At 46.0% G+C, this 19,195-nt stretch overlaps 1 protein-coding gene across 2 annotated transcripts in view; it reads right to left on the reverse strand.

The window, feature by feature from the left end:
• The window catches only part of MPHOSPH9 (M-phase phosphoprotein 9), a 146,121-nt gene that overhangs the window by 41,696 nt on the left and 85,230 nt on the right, over window positions 1–19,195 (reverse strand). For both annotated transcript variants that reach the window (XM_030219563.1, XM_030219564.1), the window contains exons 18-19: window positions 17,386–17,559; window positions 15,667–15,842 (exon numbers count right to left, since the gene is read on the reverse strand). In XM_030219563.1, the coding sequence (XP_030075423.1) occupies window positions 15,667–15,842; window positions 17,386–17,559 (350 nt within the window). The remainder of the gene's footprint in view (window positions 1–15,666; window positions 15,843–17,385; window positions 17,560–19,195) is intronic.

Below are 19,195 nucleotides of genomic sequence, written 5' to 3' on the forward strand. Positions count from 1 at the left end.
GGTTTTTGTCTGCTGTCACTTACTACCCTGTTTCCCCGAAAATAAGACATCCCCTGAAAATAAGACCTAGTAGAGGTTTTGCTGAATTGCTAAATATAAGGCCTCCCCCGAAAGTAAGACCTAGCAAAGTTTTTGTTTGGCCCCGATGGGACATGGACACAGAAACCTTAATTTTTTTCGCTACAACCCAAAGACGAAATAACATAAAAGAAATGCAAGAAACAAGACTGAGGTGGAAAATCTATCGTCCAGCGGACTCCTACCATCCTCCTTCATGCTTTTGTGAAGATCAACTACCGGTAAGTGAGCACGGAAAGAAAAGAAACATCCCCCTTGCAATAATAATAAAAGAAAAGAAAATGAGTAACCGAGCCCTTTCGGTGTTGCTCCATCGCCCAAGGGCTAAGTCAGACTAGAAGGATGGAAAGTGTTGCGAATGTACAGGAGGAGCACATAAAGCACCACCAACGGGGAACGGAGCCACCGTAGAATTTTTTTTTACCGTTTGTAATACGGTAGGGATGATCCTGCGCCCTAAGCCCTCTCACAACCTCCTGAGACCCCCCAGCCAGAGCAGCCCGGCCCCACATTCCATTACCTTCCCTAGTTCATACCCCTCCCTCCATTCCCAGCCTGGCCAGGGCGGCTCTGCTCCGCTCAAGTCCTGCGGTCACTGTGGGCAGATAGGCGAGCCATGGCCTACTCCTGCAGGATACCGCCCCCCACTTCAATACTGTTCCCGACCACCACAGTCCCCCTACTACTCCCGAATAAGACATCCCCTGAAAATAAGACCTAGCGCATCTTTGGGAGCAAAAATTAATATAAGACACTGTCTTATTTTCGGGGAAACACGGTATGGAGAAATTAGATCTTACCTGCTAATTTGCTTTCCTTTAGTCCCTCCGGACCGGACCAGGATTGGACTGTTGGGTTGTGCCCGCCTACCAGCAGGTGGAGACTGAGAAAAAACTCTGACTCTAGAGAGCCAATAGGAGCCCTGGCCATGTGACCTTAGCCTCAGTATTTGAATAACAAAGCAGGAAAGAAAGAAAGAACTTCTGTGCCGTATGGAATCCTAGCAGCCACAAATTCCTCGGCAAAACCGAGTACTAGAGTTCACCAGCAACTCTCACCAGAGAAGTGGTATGGGCCATTTGTATTAGAGCTCGCCAGCAACTCTCACCAGAGAAGTGGCATGGCCCATTCATATTAGAGCTCGCCAGCAACTCTCACCAGAGAAGTGGCATGGCCCGTTCATATTAGAGCTCACCAGCAACTCTCACCAGAGAAGTGGCATGGCCCATTCATATTAGAGCTCACCAGTAACTCTCACCAGAGAAGTGGTATGACTCACTTAAGGTTTCATATATATTCCATCAACTGAGCTCACCAGCAACTCTCACCAAAGAAGTGGTATGACCCATTAAGGTTTTATATATATATATTCCAGCAACTGAGCTCACCAGCAACTCTCGGCAGAGAAGTGGTATGACATATTTAAGGCTTTATATATATTCCAGCAACTGAACTCACCAGCAACTCTCACCAGAGAAGTGGTATGACATATTTAAGGCTTTATGTATATTCCAGCAACTGAACTCACCAGCAACTCTCACCAGAGAAGTGGTATGACATATTTAAGGCTTTATATATATTCCAGCAACTGAACTCACCTGCAACTCTCACCAGAGAAGTGGTATGACCCATTAAGGTTTTATATATATTCCAGCAACCGAGCTCACCAGCAACCACCAGAGAAGTGGTATGGACCACACAAAGTCTTTTTTTTTGTTTGTTTTTGTTTTTTAAACATTCCACGTGTGGTAAAGGAACAAATACACTTCCAAACTTAATAAAAGAATCTAAAGAGTTGATAGAACATGGGAGGGGCCTGGTCCGGTCCGGAGGGACTAAAGGAAAGCAAATTAGCAGGTAAGATCTAATTTCTCCTTCCTTAGCATCCCTCCGGACCGGACCAGGATTGGACTGTTGGGAAGTACCAAAGCAGTAATCTTACGGGAGGGACAGACATTGAGAATGTGGTAGAGTCCCTGAAGACACCCAAACTAGGATGAATACGAAGCCAAAGCTTGACGATCCAAGAACCACCAATAAACTAAATAGAATGACTACAAAGCAAAAAAGCTGAAGCTGAAAAGTCCAAGCGACGCTGAACATTGTCCCCTACCAAGTGGCCGCTATATATTGTCCCCTACCGCACTATCAGTGCAGCGCAAAGGACAGAGAGACTCGAGAAAAAAACGACTGAAAGAAGGATGACAAAGGTAGAAGCAGAGCCGCCTGGCAACAAAAAACTGCAATGAATCTACCTCAGCTGAGAAAGTGGAAACCGAAATCCTGAAGTACAATACTCCAGATATTGTAGACTATTGCTGACCTAGCAACAGATTGGAAGTATGTAAAGCCTGTCAGTGAAAAAGTACCTGATCACTAGAAGCTAAATAGGTAAAAACAAGAATGCAGTTAAATACTATGCAGAAGAAGAAGGTACCTAAATCCTTGCTGTAAACTAGACTGAAGGTCCAAATAAACTGACAGCCGCTGCAGTTACCCAACATGAAAAAAAAAACATATCTCAGAGCGCAATTCAACTGAGAGAGAAAGAATCATCTGTAGCTGTTGCCTCTGCAAGCCAATCACCTGAGACTCTTGTTGTAGACCCCAATTAGTGAAAACGGGAATAAATCAACAGGAGACACTTGTTAGTACCTTTCATCTGTTAGAAACACATAGAAGTCCATAAAACACTACACAGTTCCAGGAACATGTATAGAATGTTTGTACGTTTAGGAATCTAGCCAGGTGCTCATGGTCTGGATTGGCCGTGGACCGAAAGGTGGGCTCGATAGGACCTTTGAGCTTTTCCCAGTGTGGAATTAAATATGTACTTATGTAGTAGAACTATAAATATACATATATATTTCCACAGATGCAGCCATCAAAAAACTGCTCACTGTGTATATGCTCCCGGCATACTTGCAGGAAGAATGCTCAATCTCAACCACCAGACCACTAGTGAGAATACAGAGGCCAACTGAGCGGAGGGATTCCATCAGAGATAAATATCTGGATACGAGAGGGCATCTATCTCTGCCGCTGACAAGTCTTTTTAGCAAGAGAGTAAGCGAGGCACATGGAAGGTCAGAGCGAAAAGAAATAGTTGTAGAACTGGGACCTCTCCTTAAGGTACTATCCAATGAGAACTCTTTTTTTTTTCTTTTTTTTCAATGGTCACGAAATTGACAGAGTGAAAAGCTGCCCAAAAAAGACTACCGAGACTCCAAAGCAAATGAAGAAAAAATTCCTTCTTGGGAGCTAGAAAGTAAAATTTTACTCTGCAAAATAGAGCAAGGTAATGGCCGAAGGCCCAAGAACATCCAGAGAAAACAGAAAGTGGGACGCTTGTAGAGAAGACAAAAACAGTCTGCGCCAACTTGACTAAACAAAGAGAGAAAAAATAGAAACATGCTATGAAATCTAATGAGATCACACGAGAGCTCAAAAGAGAGCTCAAATGAGAGACCTGGCTACATGCACCCCATAACCTAGGGTGTGCCCGAAATGCACCACCCGTTGCTTGACCTGACAACTCTGCCAATAAGACTGTCTGTAATGAACCAGACATCTATGGAAAGGATGAAACGACGAGACGTAGTTTCATGAGCGCCGCTGCTACTACGACCATAACTTAAGAAAAAAGTGCGCGGAGCCGACACGAGACCGAAGAGCAGGGCAAGAAGTAATGAGGACCTTATCATCCTCGTATCACGGACATTACTCCTCCTATACTGAGATGTACTAAGATGTACCGACCCACATCCATAAGAAATGAATGTGGTACTTGCAACCTGGATTGACCACAACTGAGAACAGGATGCTGGGCTTAATGGACTCTTAGACTTTCTCCGTATGACCATACTCGTATACTAATAGCAAAAATGCACAGGAAGTGAAAGAATCCCCTACCAATTGAAAGGAAGGTCTGGAATGAGGACATATAGAATGAAAATGAAAGGATCACCATATGTTGAGCGTGGACTGAGACACACTGGCCTTTAATTTTACCGGATCTCCCCAAACCTCGTATCATGTCATGCCTCCTTCCTCACTGAGATGAACAGAGATGAACAGATGCACACTCACAAGATATGAATGTGGTATTTGCAATCTGGATTGACCCTATCTGAAAACAGGATGGGGACTCTTGGCCTTTCCCATTATGGCAACACTTATGCCCTTATGGCAAAAAATGCACAGAAAATGAGTGAATCTCCTTCCAAGAGAAAAAAAACTCTGGAGAGAGGAAGAATAAAATGAAAATGAAAAGGAATAGACTTGGAAAATACCTATTACGGAAAAGGTGGTGAATTTGTGCCACAGGAGACAAGACTGTACCTGACGTCAAGAAAGCTTGAAACAAGACCCTAAAATCTGTAAGGAAGAGAAAGGGATAGCAGATGTTATGGATGGTCATACTGGACAAAACCAGAATGTTTACCATGTGCCCAGGCTGAATAGATAGAGGAAACAAAAATACAAGTAGATGGCATGAGGACCTCCCACTATCCTTAAGTGGGAGAGAATGCAAATTGACCTGATAACTTTACTCCCTAAGTGGACATATATCTTGTAAGTCCTAGAAGAAAAGCGAATGCTACATACCTGTAGAAGGTATTCTCCGAGGACAGCAGGCTGATTGTTCTCACTGATGGGTGACGTCCACGGCAGCCCCTCCAATCGGAAACTTCACTAGCAAAGTCCTTTGCTAGCCCTCGTGCGCCCGCGCGCACCGCGCATGCGCGGCCGTCTTCCCGCCCGAAACCGGCTCGAGCCGGCCAGTCCAGTATGTAGCAAGACAATACACTTCAAGGGAAGACACAACTCCAAAGGGGAGGCGGGCGGGTTTGTGAGAACAATCAGCCTGCTGTCCTCGGAGAATACCTTCTACAGGTATGTAGCATTCGCTTTCTCCGAGGACAAGCAGGCTGCTTGTTCTCACTGATGGGGTATCCCTAGCCCCCAGGCTCACTCAAAACAACAACATTGGTCAATTGGGCCTCGCAACGGCGAGGACATAACTGAGATTGACCTAAAAAATTTACCAACTAACTGAGAGTGTAGCCTGGAACAGAACAAACAGGGCCCTCGGGGGGTGGAGTTGGATCCTAAAGCCCAAACAGGTTCTGAAGAACTGACTGCCCGAACCGACTGTCACGTCGGGTATCCTGCTGCAGGCAGTAATGAGATGTGAATGTGTGGACGGATGACCACGTCGCAGCTTTGCAAATTTCCTCCATGGTGGCTGACTTCAAGTGGGCTACCGACGCAGCCATGGCTCTAACATTATGAGCCGTGACATGACCCTCAAGAGCCAGCCCAGCCTGGGCGTAAGTGAAGGAAATGCAATCTGCTAGCCAATTGGATATGGTGCGTTTCCCTACAGCCACTCCCCTCTTGTTGGGATCAAAAGAAACAAACAATTGGGCGGACTGTCTGTGGGGCTGTGTCCGCTCCAGATAGAAGGCCAATGCTCTCTTGCAGTCCAATGTGTGCAGCTGACGTTCAGCAGGGCAGGAATGAGGACGGGGAAAGAATGTTGGCAAGACAATTGACTGGTTTAGATGGAACTCCGACACAACCTTTGGCAGAAACTTAGGGTGAGTGCGGAGGACTACTCTGTTGTGATGAAATTTGGTGTAAGGGGCCTGGGCTACCAGGGCCTGAAGCTCACTGACTCTACGAGCCGAGGTAACTGCCACCAAGAAAATGACCTTCCAGGTCAAATACTTCGGATGGCAGGAATTCAGTGGCTCGAAAGGAGGTTTCATCAGCTGGGTGAGAACGACATTGAGATCCCATGACACTGTAGGAGGCTTGACAGGGGGCTTTGACAAAAGCAAGCCTCTCATGAAGCGAACAACTAAAGGCTGTCCTGAGATCGGCTTACCTTCCACTTGGTAATGGTATGCACTGATTGCACTAAGGTGAACCCTTACGGAGTTGGTCTTCAGACCAGACTCAGACAAGTGGAGAAGGTATTCAAGCAGGGTCTGTGTAGGACAAGAGCGAGGATCTAGGGCCTTGCTGTCACACCAGACGGCAAACCTCCTCCAATGAAAGAAGTAACTTCTCTTAGTGGAGTCTTTCCTGGAAGCAAGCAAGATGCGGGAGACACCCTCTGGCAGACCCAAAGAGGCAAAGTCTACGCCCTCAACATCCAGGCCGTGAGAGCCAGGGACTGGAGGTTGGGATGCAGAAGAGCCCCTTCGTCCTGCGAGATGAGGGTCGGAAAACACTCCAATCTCCACGGTTCTTCGGAGGATAACTCCAGAAGAAGAGGGAACCAGATCTGACGCGGCCAAAAGGGAGCAATCAGAATCATGGTGCCTCGGTCTTGCTTGAGTTTCAACAAAGTCTTCCCCACCAGAGGAATGGGAGGATAAGCATACAGCAGACCTTCCCCCCAATCCAGGAGGAAGGCATCCGACGCCAGTCTGCCGTGGGCCTGAAGCCTGGAACAGAACTGAGGGACCTTGTGGTTCACTTGAGATGCGAAGAGATCCACCAGGGGGGTGCCCCACGCCTGGAAGATCTGTCGCACCACACGGGAATTGAGCGACCACTCGTGAGGTTGCATAATCCTGCTCAACCTGTCGGCCAGACTGTTGTTTACGCCTGCCAGATATGTGGCTTGGAGCACCATGCCTTGACGGCGAGCCCAGAGCCACATGCTGACGGCTTCCTGACACAGGGGGCGAGATCCGGTGCCCCCCTGCTTGTTGACATAGTACATGGCAACCTGATTGTCTGTCTGAATTTGGATAATTTGGTGGGACAGCCGATCTCTGAAAGCCTTCAGAGCGTTCCAGATCGCTCGCAACTCCAGAAGATTGATCTGTAGATCGCTTTCTTGGAGGGACCACCTTCCTTGGGTGTGAAGCCCATCGACATGAGCTCCCCATCCCAGGAGAGACGCATCCGTGGTCAGCACTTTTTGAGGCTGAGAAATTTGGAAGGGACGTCCCAGAGTCAAATTGGAGCAAATCGTCCACCAATACAGGGATTCGAGAAAACTCGTGGACAGGTGGATCACGTCCTCTAGACCCCCGGCGGCCTGATACCACTGGGAGGCTAGGGTCCATTGAGCAGATCTCATGTGAAGGCGGGCCATGGGAGTCACATGAACTGTGGAGGCCATGTGGCCCAGCAATCTCAACATCTGCCGAGCTGTGATCTGCTGGGACGCTCGCACCCGCGAGACGAGGGACAACAAGTTGTTGGCCCTCGCCTCTGGGAGATAGGCGCGAGCCGTCCGAGAATCCAGCAGGGCTCCGATGAATTCGAGTTTCTGCACTGGGAGAAGATGGGACTTTGGGTAATTTATCACAAACCCCAGTAGCTCCAGGAGGCGAATAGTCATCTGCATGGACTGCAGGGCTCCTGCCTCGGATGTGTTCTTCACCAGCCAATCGTCGAGATATGGGAACACGTGCACCCCCAGCCTGCGAAGCGCCGCTGCTACCACAGCTAGGCACTTTGTGAACACCCTGGGCGCAGAGGCGAGCCCAAAGGGTAGCACACAGTACTGGAAGTGGCGTGTGCCCAGCTGAAATCGCAGATACTGTCTGTGAGCTGGCAGTATCGGGATGTGTGTGTAGGCATCCTTCAAGTCCAGAGAGCATAGCCAATCGTTTTGCTGAATCATGGGGAGAAGGGTGCCCAGGGAAAGCATCCTGAACTTTTCTTTTACGAGATATTTGTTCAGGGCCCTTAGGTCTAGGATGGGACGCATCCCCCCTGTTTTCTTTTCCACAAGGAAGTACCTGGAATAGAACCCCAGCCCTTCTTGCCCGGGTGGCACGGGCTCGACCGCATTGGCGCTGAGAAGGGCGGAGAGTTCCTCTGCAAGTACCTGCTTGTGCTGGAAGCTGTAGGACTGAGCTCCCGGTGGACAATTTGGAGGTTTTGAAGCCAAATTGAGAGTGTATCCTTGCCGGACTATTTGGAGAACCCACTGATCGGAGGTTATGAGAGGCCACCTTTGGTGAAAAGCTTTCAACCTCCCTCCGACAGGCAGGTCGCCCGGCACTGACACTTGGATGTCGGCTATGCTCTGCTGGAGCCAGTCAAAAGCTCGCCCCTTGCTTTTGCTGGGGAGCCGCGGGGCCTTGCTGAGTCGCACGCTGCTGACGAGAGCGAGCGCGCTGGGGCTTAGCCTGGGCCGCAGGCTGTCGGGAAGGAGGATTGTACCTACGCTTGCCAGAAGTATAGGGAACAGTCTTCCTTCCCCCGAAAAAATCGTCTACCTGTAGAGGTAGAAGCTGAAGGCTGCCGGCGGGCGAACTTGTCGAATGCGGTGTCCCGCTGGTGGAGAGACTCTACCACCTGCTCGACTTTTTCGCCAAAAATGTTATCCGCACGGCAAGGCGAGTCCGCAATCCGCTGCTGGATTCTATTCTCCAGGTCGGCGGCACGCAGCCATGAGAGCCTGCGCATCACCACACCTTGAGCAGCGGCCCTGGACGCAACATCAAAAGTGTCATAAACTCCTCTGGCCAGGAATTTTCTGCACGCCTTCAGCTGCCTGACCACCTCCTGAAAAGGCTTGGCTTGCTCAGGGGGAAGAGCATCAACCAAGCCCGCCAACTGCCGCACATTATTCCGCATGTGTATGCTCGTGTAGAGCTGGTAAGACTGGATCTTGGACACGAGCATAGAGGAATGGTAGGCCTTCCTCCCAAAGGAGTCTAAGGTTCTAGCGTCCTTGCCCGGGGGCGCCGAAGCATGTTCCCTAGAACTCTTAGCCTTCTTTAGGGCCAAATCCACAACTCCAGAGTCATGAGGCAACTGAGTGCGCATCAGCTCTGGGTCCCCATGGATCCGGTACTGGGACTCGATCTTCTTGGGAATGTGGGGATTAGTTAATGGCTTGGTCCAGTTCGCAAGCAATGTCTTCTTCAGGACATGGTGCAAGGGAACAGTGGACGCTTCCTTAGGTGGAGAAGGATAGTCCAGGAGCTCAAACATTTCAGCCCTGGGCTCGTCCTCCACAACCACCGGGAAGGGGATGGCCGTAGACATCTCCCGGACAAAGGAGGCAAAAGACAGACTCTCGGGAGGAGAAAGCTGTCTCTCAGGAGAGGGAGTGGGATCAGACGGAAGACCCTCAGACTCCTCGTCAGAGAAATATCTGGGATCTTCCTCTTCCTCCCACGAGGCCTCACCCTCGGTGTCAGACACAAGTTCACGGACCTGTGTCTGCAACCTCGCCCTGCTCGACTCCGTGGAACCCCGTCCACGATGGGGGCGTCGAGAGGTAGACTCCCTCGCCCGCATCGGCGAAGCTCCCTCCGCCGACGTAGTCGGGGAGCCTTCCTGGGAGGTGGCCGCGGTCGGTACCGCACGCGGTACCGACGTCGGGGACCTCAACCTGGGCGATGGGCCAGCCGGCGCCACGCTCGACGGTACCGGTGGCGCAAGCACCGCCGGTACCGGAGGGGTAGGGCGCAACAGCTCTCCCAGAATCTCTGGGAGAACGGCCCGGAGGCTCTCGTTTAGAGCGGCTGCAGAGAAAGGCTGAGAGGTCGATGCAGGCGTCGACGTCAGTACCTGTTCCGGGCGTGGAGGCTGTTCCGGGCTGTCCAGAGCGGAGCGCATCGACACCTCCTGAACAGAGGGTGAGCGGTCCTCTCGGTGCCGATGCCTGCTGGGTGCCGAATCCCTCGGCGACCCAGAGCTCTCGGTGCCGACACGGGGAGGAGACCGGTGTCGATGCTTCTTCGATTTCTTCCGAAGCATGTCACCAGAGCTCCCCGGCACCGACGAGGAGGACGTCGAATCCATCCGTCGCTTCCTCGGGGCCGAGACTGAAGAAGGTCGATCTCGGGGGGGCTGTACCGCAGGAGCCCTCAGGGTAGGAGGAGACCCACCCGAGGGCTCACCGCCACCAGCAGGGGAATGGACAGCCCTCACCTGCACTCCACCCGATGCACCACCGTCCGACGACATCAGCAGACGAGGTCCTGGTACCACCGACGTCGATGCAGCTATCCGATGTCTCGGCGCCGATGCAGAGGCCCGATGCCTCGATGCACTCGATGCAGGGGCGGCCGAGGAAGATGGTCTGGACGCTGACGACGTCGATGCACTCGAAGATCCCGGTGCCGATGCCGACGAAGAGCCCGAGAACAACACGTTCCACTGGGCTAGTCTCGCTACCTGAGTCCGCCTTTGAAGCAGGGAACACAGACTGCAGTTCTGAGGGCGGTGCTCGGCCCCCAGACACTGAAGACACGACGAGTGTCGATCAGTGAGCGAGATAACCCGGGCGCACTGGGTGCACTTCTTGAAGCCGCTGGAAGGCTTCGATGTCATGGGCGGAAAAATCACGCCGGCGAAATCAAAAGCCGAAATGGCGAAATTTGAAGCACCAAATTTAGAGGGAGAAAAAATCTCGACCGAGGCCGAAAAGAGGCCTACCCCGACGACGAAAGAAAACTTACCGGGGCAAAAAAGCTGGAAGTACGGGGAGGATTTACACGAAACCCGGCGGGGGGTTTCCGGAGCACTTCCCGACTAGGACAAAGCTTTCCCGAAGGAAAAAAACACGTTCAAAACAAATTGGACGCGCGAGGTCGACTTTCCGGGGCTCGACACGGCGAAAACACGACCGTACCGAGTGCGGACAAAAGAAGACTGGCCGGCTCGAGCCGGTTTCGGGCGGGAAGACGGCCGCGCATGCGCGGTGCGCGCGGGCGCGCGAGGGCTAGCAAAGGACTTTGCTAGTGAAGTTTCCGATTGGAGGGGCTGCCGTGGACGTCACCCATCAGTGAGAACAAGCAGCCTGCTTGTCCTCGGAGAAACTAAGATAACACATGAGAAACTCCAAGACAGTTGGAAAGTAGAGAAGACGTGAATAAAACATGCCTTCTAAAGCATCTGAGAAAACTGGGTGCTCGGTAGACAGGACTGAGTCTCCTAGAATATGAGAACCATCTGAACCATGTAGCCTATGCAGCTGTCATCTGCTATGCCAAAGAGAACGCATAGCCGTGAAAGAAAATTGCTGAAAAGAAGTAAGACCTTATGTCTAGAATTGCAAAGTACGCAACAATTGAGTATCAGACAATGTATTTCATTGCACATGGCATCTGAACCATATAGCCTAGGCTCTAGAGAACGTTTGTTAAGATCTTAAAACACTGTATAAGAACATAGCCACGGAGGAAAATTTCCTGAAAGGAATTAAGATCTTATGTCCAGCATTGTAAAGTACCAAACAATGGCACCTGAACCAGATAGCCTATGCCATAGAAAATGTTTGTTAAGTTCTTAAAACACTGTATAACATCATAGCCATAAAGGGAAATGCTTGAAAGGAACTAAGATATTATGGCCAGATTTGTAAAGTATTAATTAATTGACTATTAGACAATGTAGTCCTATTCACCAGGAAATGAGAAAGACACAGAGTGACACACACTGGACCTCCATAAAAACTGCGCTAGACAATAGCAAAGACCTTTCCTCCAAACATCACACACAAGGGAAAGGAATAGGAAATTGGTTATTTTGGAGCTGAGATATAATTTAATTCGTCCCATTGTCTAAAACAGAGAATTCCCGACTCAGCTGCACTTTGAATCGGAGTCTTGCCAAGAACAAAGAAATCGCCAACTGAGCTGCACTTTAATTCACAACATTGCTAGCAACCAAAAAGTCCCTGACAGAGAAAAAACAGAGGGAAAAACAAAATGAGCGCCATTCGCATCGTAACATTTCGTTTTTTTTTTTTTTTTTTAATAGCTTGAAAAATACATGTAAAAATTAATTGCGGGGAAAATATACTACCAATTGCCCCAACTACCGGAGAAACAATATCTCCTTTCCATTGCACAAACAGCCAAACACAGTAAAAGCAGAAAAACGCTACCGCGTCAAGGGAAATTGCAGCTGCAGGCAAAACAATGGCGGCCAAGCGCGCCAAAATGAGAAGAATAAAGTTCGGGGGAGAAAACCACTGACCAGACCGACGAAGAAGCAGGAAATCCGTGCCGCTGAAAAACAGATAACCTCCGATGCCGCACAAAACATGGTTTAGCCTCTGGCCCGACAGGAACCGTCAATACAGCTCCCAAGCTATACAGACCTGTCCAAGAGCGAGCACGCGCTTAACAGTGCGCGCCTCTCTCTCTTTTTTTTTTTTTACAACTACCGCCGCTAACAACGCCGGATAGCAGAGGAAAAATAATGAAGATAACAAAAAACCGTCGATTAAAGTCACAGACGCTGACTTTTCACTTTTTTTTATTTTATTTTATTTTTTTAAATAGCTCCGCCAGAAAAGAAAATAAAGACTCTTCAAACAGCATAAGACAGAAGAGCTACCTGCTCGTTATAAGACTGGGGAAAGCAAAAACTACTTCCTTTAAATTCCTTTCATTTGAATTAATTTTTTTAATTTTCTTTTACTTGATTTAATTCTTTAAAAACAGCTGCCTATTAAAAGTGGCTGCCTCTCCCAAAGACGGTACACCTTTCCAGAGAAAGGGACGGCCCTTCCGTGCTAAGCCAGGGAGATGGGGAGGAAGGGGGGTGGACTCGAGACACCCAAGTTTAACACCCCAGAGGCTGTCAAAGAAAGAAAAGAAACCCTGTCAAGCCTCTAATTACGATTCCAGGCACAGAAAAAGTATTGTAAATATATCTGTAATATCTTATAGAGAAAAAGAGAGAGAGAGACTAATGGGCTCACTTCCTACCTGCTGAGAGACTGAGAAAATACTGAGGCTAAGGTCACATGGCCAGGGCTCCTATTGGCTCTCTAGAGTCAGAGTTTTTTCCTCAGTCTCCACCTGCTGGTAGGCGGGCACAACCCAACAGTCCAATCCTGGTCCGGTCCGGAGGGATGCTAAGGAAGTTACTGTTAATCCTCTCTGCTCCTGGGCTGATGCGCAGACCTCAGCTCTGACACAGGCACAAGCATCATATGTCACCTGCCCTACTGGTGCATGCATGTGGCGACCTCTCAGAACACAGTGCCAGTGAATCAGAGACAAGGTCTTACACGTGTGCACCAGAGTGTTCCACAATCCAACTCCTTCCTTGCCTGCAGTGCTGCAGCTCGAACCCAGAGAGAGAGTGTGAGAGCCAACTGGAATTTCTTTAATGTACCATTAAATTCTTGCAGAGACGGGTGGGGATGGTTAAGATTCCAGCGGGGACAGGTAAGATTTCTGTCCCCGTGCAACTCTCTAGTTTGAAGCAATTTTTTGCACCATCTATGCTCCTTAAAGGCTCACCTCCTAGAACGGCTCAACAGGGATAGTTTAAATGTTAACTGCTTTGCTATCTGTCCTTATATATTACAATACAGTGGTGTGCTTGAATTACATTGCCTACTATATAAAGGAGTGGTTTGACTGATTCACAGGGGGGAAGGATGTACATTATTCTTTGCCCCTGTCACCTAACTTATATTGGTCAGGCATCCTGAAAAATTAAGATTCCTATTAGTGAACATGTAAGCCACATTTTGAAGCCCCTTTGGTTATTTACATGTGAAATGCTGTTGAACCACATGATTTAACCTTGAAGTCTTGGCAGCCATCTTAAACAAGTGCTGGTGAAAGGATCAGTGGCAGCGGGCAGGAAAATGTGGGGACCTTTCCTGCCCTGAAGGAAGCCACTAGACCACCAGGGTGATGTGAGATATATGTGTGTGGGGGGGGGGGGGGGGGGGTCTTCCAGGGCTGGAGCAGAGGTAAATGGGAAGGAGGGAGGGAGTTGAAGATAGGTTAGTCTCTGGAGGGGGACCCCCGCTATCCCCGTTCCCATGAAGCTTTCTATTGTGAGCACAAAAAAGTGACAAAATCAACAATGCATGGGATAAACACAGAGAATGGAATCCAATTAAAGTAAAACTTAAATGACCTCATAATAGCAACTTCAGAGGTCGGGAAGAAAGACCAATGCTAGGCAGACTTCTACGGTCTGTGCCCAAAATGGCAGCGAGAAAGACAGAGATTAATTATACCAGTGCTTAATCATGAAGAACTGGAACCTGTGCAGAGTACCAGATTCAACTCTGGCCAACTTGTTGGGGAGACTGGACGGTCTTTATCTACAGACATTTACAATATTCCTCTTCCCTCAGCTGTCTCTTCTCCAAGCTACAGATATAATAGAGGTCTACAAAATCCTAACTGGAGTGGAATGGGTAACATAAATCGTTTACTCCAGTGATTCCCAAACCTGGTCCTGGAGGCACCCCAGCCAGTCAGGTTTTTATCCACAATGAATATTCATGAGACAGATTTGTATGCACTGCCTGCAAATCCCTCTCATGAATATTCATTGTGGATATCCTGAAAACCTGACTGGCTGGGGTGCCTCCAGGACCAGGTTTGTGAACCATTGGTTTACTCTTTCAAACAGTACACACACTAGGATACATAATAGTGCATCTAAAACAGGAGAAAATATTTTTAAAACAGTTAATGTAGCTGGGTTTAAAAAAAACGGTTTGAACAAATTCCTGGAGGAAAAATTCAAAAACTGTTATTAAGTAGACCTGGGAAAAGTCACTGCTTATCCTTAGGATTACGTAGCATGGAATCTTGCCATTTTTGAGACTCTGCCAGGTATTTGTAATTTGGACCGGCCACTGTTGGAAACAGGATACTGGGCTAGATGAGCCCTTGGTCTGACCCAGAAGAGCAACTTTTATGTTCTTATATTCATGTAACTTCAAGCAAACATCGCCACTCATCTACTATAGAAATATTCTTACTTTCAATAAACATCCGGAAAACAATAAATACAAACAGAAAAACTAGTGAGATGAAATAATGTACTGCTAACATCAAGGCCCTTTAATTTATGCATAAATGAATTTAGTCTTCTATTCCTACTTAAAAATGTAATCTGAGGATATTTAATAATAAGGCACTTCAAAACAAGCAAAAAGCACAACTACGTTTTTCTACAACATATTTATTCCATGTTGCCAGTTGCGGATGGTCATGCAGGACAACATTGCAACTTCAAGAGTATAATAACAGTTCCAAAATCTAAATGCTAATGTCATTTCTGCAGGCGAAACTGCACTTCCCCATTCTATGTTCATTTCAGTTAGTGCCAGTTTAAAACTAATAATTTTTATTCAAATCTAAAGCAGATTGTGTACAATTCTGAAGTTAATTGAATGCAAAAGGCATTGCAACCTGCAACGTCTTCATTAGTTTTTCCCAGAAAAAATATAGACATATATTATATTATTCTATACTAAATAATAATTAACAAAAGCAGATGTTATGAAAACTTGCAACCCTACTTGTATTAGCCCATGATATTCTACATAAGTACATAAGTATTGCCATACTGGGAAAGACCAAAGGTCCATCGAGCCCAGCATCCTGTTTCCAACAGTGGCCAATCCAGGCCACAAATACCCGGCATGATCCCAAAAATGTACAAAACATTTTATACTGCTTATCCTTCTCAACACATTTACAGTGGAAGAACTGTTTAGAACTGTTTATACACACAAGCTTTATTTAATTCTTTTCACTTAGTACGTCATGATTTTACCGAAAACCTAGAAAAAGGCAAGAGAACCAAGATGAAGTAAAATGTATTTACTGTTTGATGCATCATCGTTTTCTGTTTGTGTACCCCAATTTTTAAATACTTTTTTCTCCTCCAGTTCTTTTAAAGCCTTCATGATTGGAATGTCTGGAATCTCCTTGTCTTTGTTTTTTGTATCATTCCTAAGGAAGCTTTCAAAGGACAACTCCTTTTCTGGAGGCGTATGGTACCTTAAAATAGAATTTGTAAAACTGCATAACCAAAGTAATTTTTGTTTGTTAAAAAATCATGAAAAGAAAACAAATCACAATCTACAACTGAATACAGGTATACCGAAGGCTTTCTCAACAATTAGTGCCTACAGCAAACAAGTTTTCTCCTTTATTATCTTCTCACATATTTATTCAGTTGTGAAAAATTGTGCTTTTAAGGGGATTTTTTTTTAAGTGATAGTAATATATTTTTTTAAAGGAAGGGGCTTATTGGGACTAAATGTCAGGATACTGTACAATAACGAGCAAGTTTCGTTGCCACCTTTAGTTGATGGATCCATATTTGAAGCTGTATATACATACCCTCCCCCAGACCTAACCGATCAATCAGGAACTATCTACCCTTCCGGAAATCACTAAAAACCCATCTGTTCAAGCAAGCCCACCCAAATGAACCAAACTAATCCTATGAGCCCATTTACCCAACACTTGCACATCTCTACCCACCTATATCTTTTATTATTCTGCTATACTTAACTTATATTTTCCCTATCAAGTTTCACTATCAATAATTTGTAATCCCTATTACTATGTAAGCTGCATTGAACCTGCTTTGAGTGGGAAAGCGCGGGGTACAAATGTAATAATAAATAAAATAAAGGCAGCCACATAGTACAGTGTCTTCCTGATGCAGATAGTTAACGCTTATTATCAAAATTTTGTACACCTGTATACTTAAGCACAACCATCTCTAGGCACAGGGGAAGATCTACTGCTAAAAGTAGGAGAAAATATTTTTCCAGCTACATCTGAAAATGAATCAATAAAATGATCAAGCAAAGAATATACTCAGAATTGATATGACCTATCTTCACTTTTCTAATGGATTTTGTGTTACTACAAGACGTAAACCACCAAGACTAATGTGCAACTAAACACATTTGCTCACACTGGTATGAAATACAAAGAAAATGCATCATGTGTTGACAGATACACCCTGAATGAATACAAAAGGCTCATTTCTTTTATATTTCTATTTAAAGGAGAAAAGACCTCAGAGACCTCTACTGGGTTGAAGCTGCATAAAGATCAGCAGCACCTCTGCACGGTTATAAGCAATCTATTCTCAATCATTGGTCTTTAAAATGCCTTATAATTTTTTATATATGTGTAATTCAAACTTTTTAAATGTATGCAAAAAAGGACACCATGATAAAGCCCAATGGGGCTGAGGACCTGTTATAATCTATGACGCTGCAGTTACACAGCACTTGCCCCTGAGGAAGCTTTAACCAATTTTCTTTGTTTGTATTACTACAAGGAGTGACTGCTGTTTAATTTTCCTCTGAATTTTTTAAATCACCTCCACCCTGGGTGATGCAACCTGTAATTTACTTATACATTGAAGCAAAAATCAACCATAGCTTATTCTGCAGGAGAGTCAATGAAAAGATCACTGTTTTCAAAAGCTAGTCACAATGTATTATACATTAGATTAATAAAAATAATTATCTACAACATGTTTGCTAATTTCCACAAAAAGATAGTTTTATATTATTACCTATTCAGTACATGGGCATCCTCAAATCGATTATCCTTTACATTAACTTGGCTTTCTAATGGCTGGCCTGTAAAAATTGAATAGTCTGTGCCTGGAATTAACCACTTCCGCCTTGCAACTTCAGCAGTTCTTAATTTGCTAGGAGACTGCAAAACTTCTGGATTGTGGACAGGTCTGTTTTTAAACAAACAGAAATGGCATTCACATTAGAAGAAAAAAGAAAATAAGGAAAACTGAAATGTAGAGGATTTGTAGCCCATCAGTTTTCTTCTACTCCTCTGGGTTTCCAAACACAACAGGAATTAGTTTCTATGGGACTACAATGCACAATTATTCTGGGATGTTCCCATTTTAAAATCCACTTTTCTAACTCATTTAGCCCAGTCATTTTAGTGACAATCTTCTTGAGATGGGGCTATGCATCAAGGCTCTTTCTGGAAATCTGCAATTGTGGGCCCTAAATTTGTCGACTAAGCATCACCATTGCACAATAACAGGGATTCCATTTCCAACACACTTATCTCAGATCAGCATGGAGAGAAGCCAGGCCTAGTTATCAAACCCACTTCTTCCACACATTACACAGAAAAGCTGAAATGTTTTGGCATTTACTCTGTGTTATTTATATATATCCAAAGATCTATGCTTACATTTACAAAATAAAAAAATCAAATTGCAAACTAAAATAATGGAAGTGGATGGAAGCTCATAAAAAATGTCTTTTACTAAATGGTAGATAAGCAATAAGATGGTGAAAACTTCCTTTTCTACATCTACCGTTTCTGTCTCACTGCAGGACAAATGGGATAAAGGAAGAAGCACCGTGGGTTAATCTGGAAAGACGAAATGAAAAATACATTTGCATTAGTGTGATATACAGGCCTCCTTCACAGTGAGAAGAAATGGACAGAGATTTAACTGAAGACATTCACAAGATAGCTATGAAAGGGGAAGTATTACTAATAGGTGATTTTAATATGCTGGACGTTGACTGGGGTGTCCCCGTTGCAGCAACATCTAGAAGGGGGTCTTGGATTTGCTACAAAATCATTGTTATAATGCAGACAGCCATTTAATATGCACCAAGTTCTATGACATTTATATTTTAACATTTTTATTGATGACTCCTCACAATAAACTCATTTAACAATCTGGGTATACAAAAATTCAAAGAGCAAAACATACAGACTAAAAGCAAAGAAGAAATCCGCCATCAAGTGTTTTTGAACAATGTTCCACCCCTCTCAACATTTATTGGAAATCCTGCGATTAAATTCCAACACATAAGAACAAAACCCTTAAACCACCCGTTTCCTCCCTCCCTCCCCCCCCCCCCCCCCAAGGAACTTCCAAACACTCCAGCAAGACAAGATAACATAGAAGACACCTTCCACGGATAGGACCTTGGCTCTTAGAGCGCCAATCCGCTGAAAATTACAAAATACACCCCCCACCCCCAATGAACCATGCCTGAAACCCACAGACCAGTAATGCTAATTAGGAGCCTAATGAAAACTTATTTAAAACTTTACTACATGCTGTAGGGGAGATCTTTTGTAAGTAAGTATCCCATCTTGGGTGCATTGGTCAATCAAGGGAGATATATGTTGAGTAGAGGTCAAAATGCGGTAGTTATTGTTTGATCTATCTAGCGAATTTGGCCTAGTAGATCATTCTATTCTTCTAGCATTGTTGGATAGTTTTGGTGAATCTGGGGCAGTAATGCAATGGTTTAAGAGATTTCTGATGGATAGGACTTGTAGAGTTAAAATGCAGGGTGTTTTATCAGACAGTTGGATACCTGTTTGTG

The sequence above is a fragment of the Microcaecilia unicolor genome, chromosome 11 (assembly GCF_901765095.1).
Source record: "Microcaecilia unicolor chromosome 11, aMicUni1.1, whole genome shotgun sequence".
Taxonomy (NCBI): Eukaryota; Metazoa; Chordata; class Amphibia; order Gymnophiona; family Siphonopidae; genus Microcaecilia; species Microcaecilia unicolor.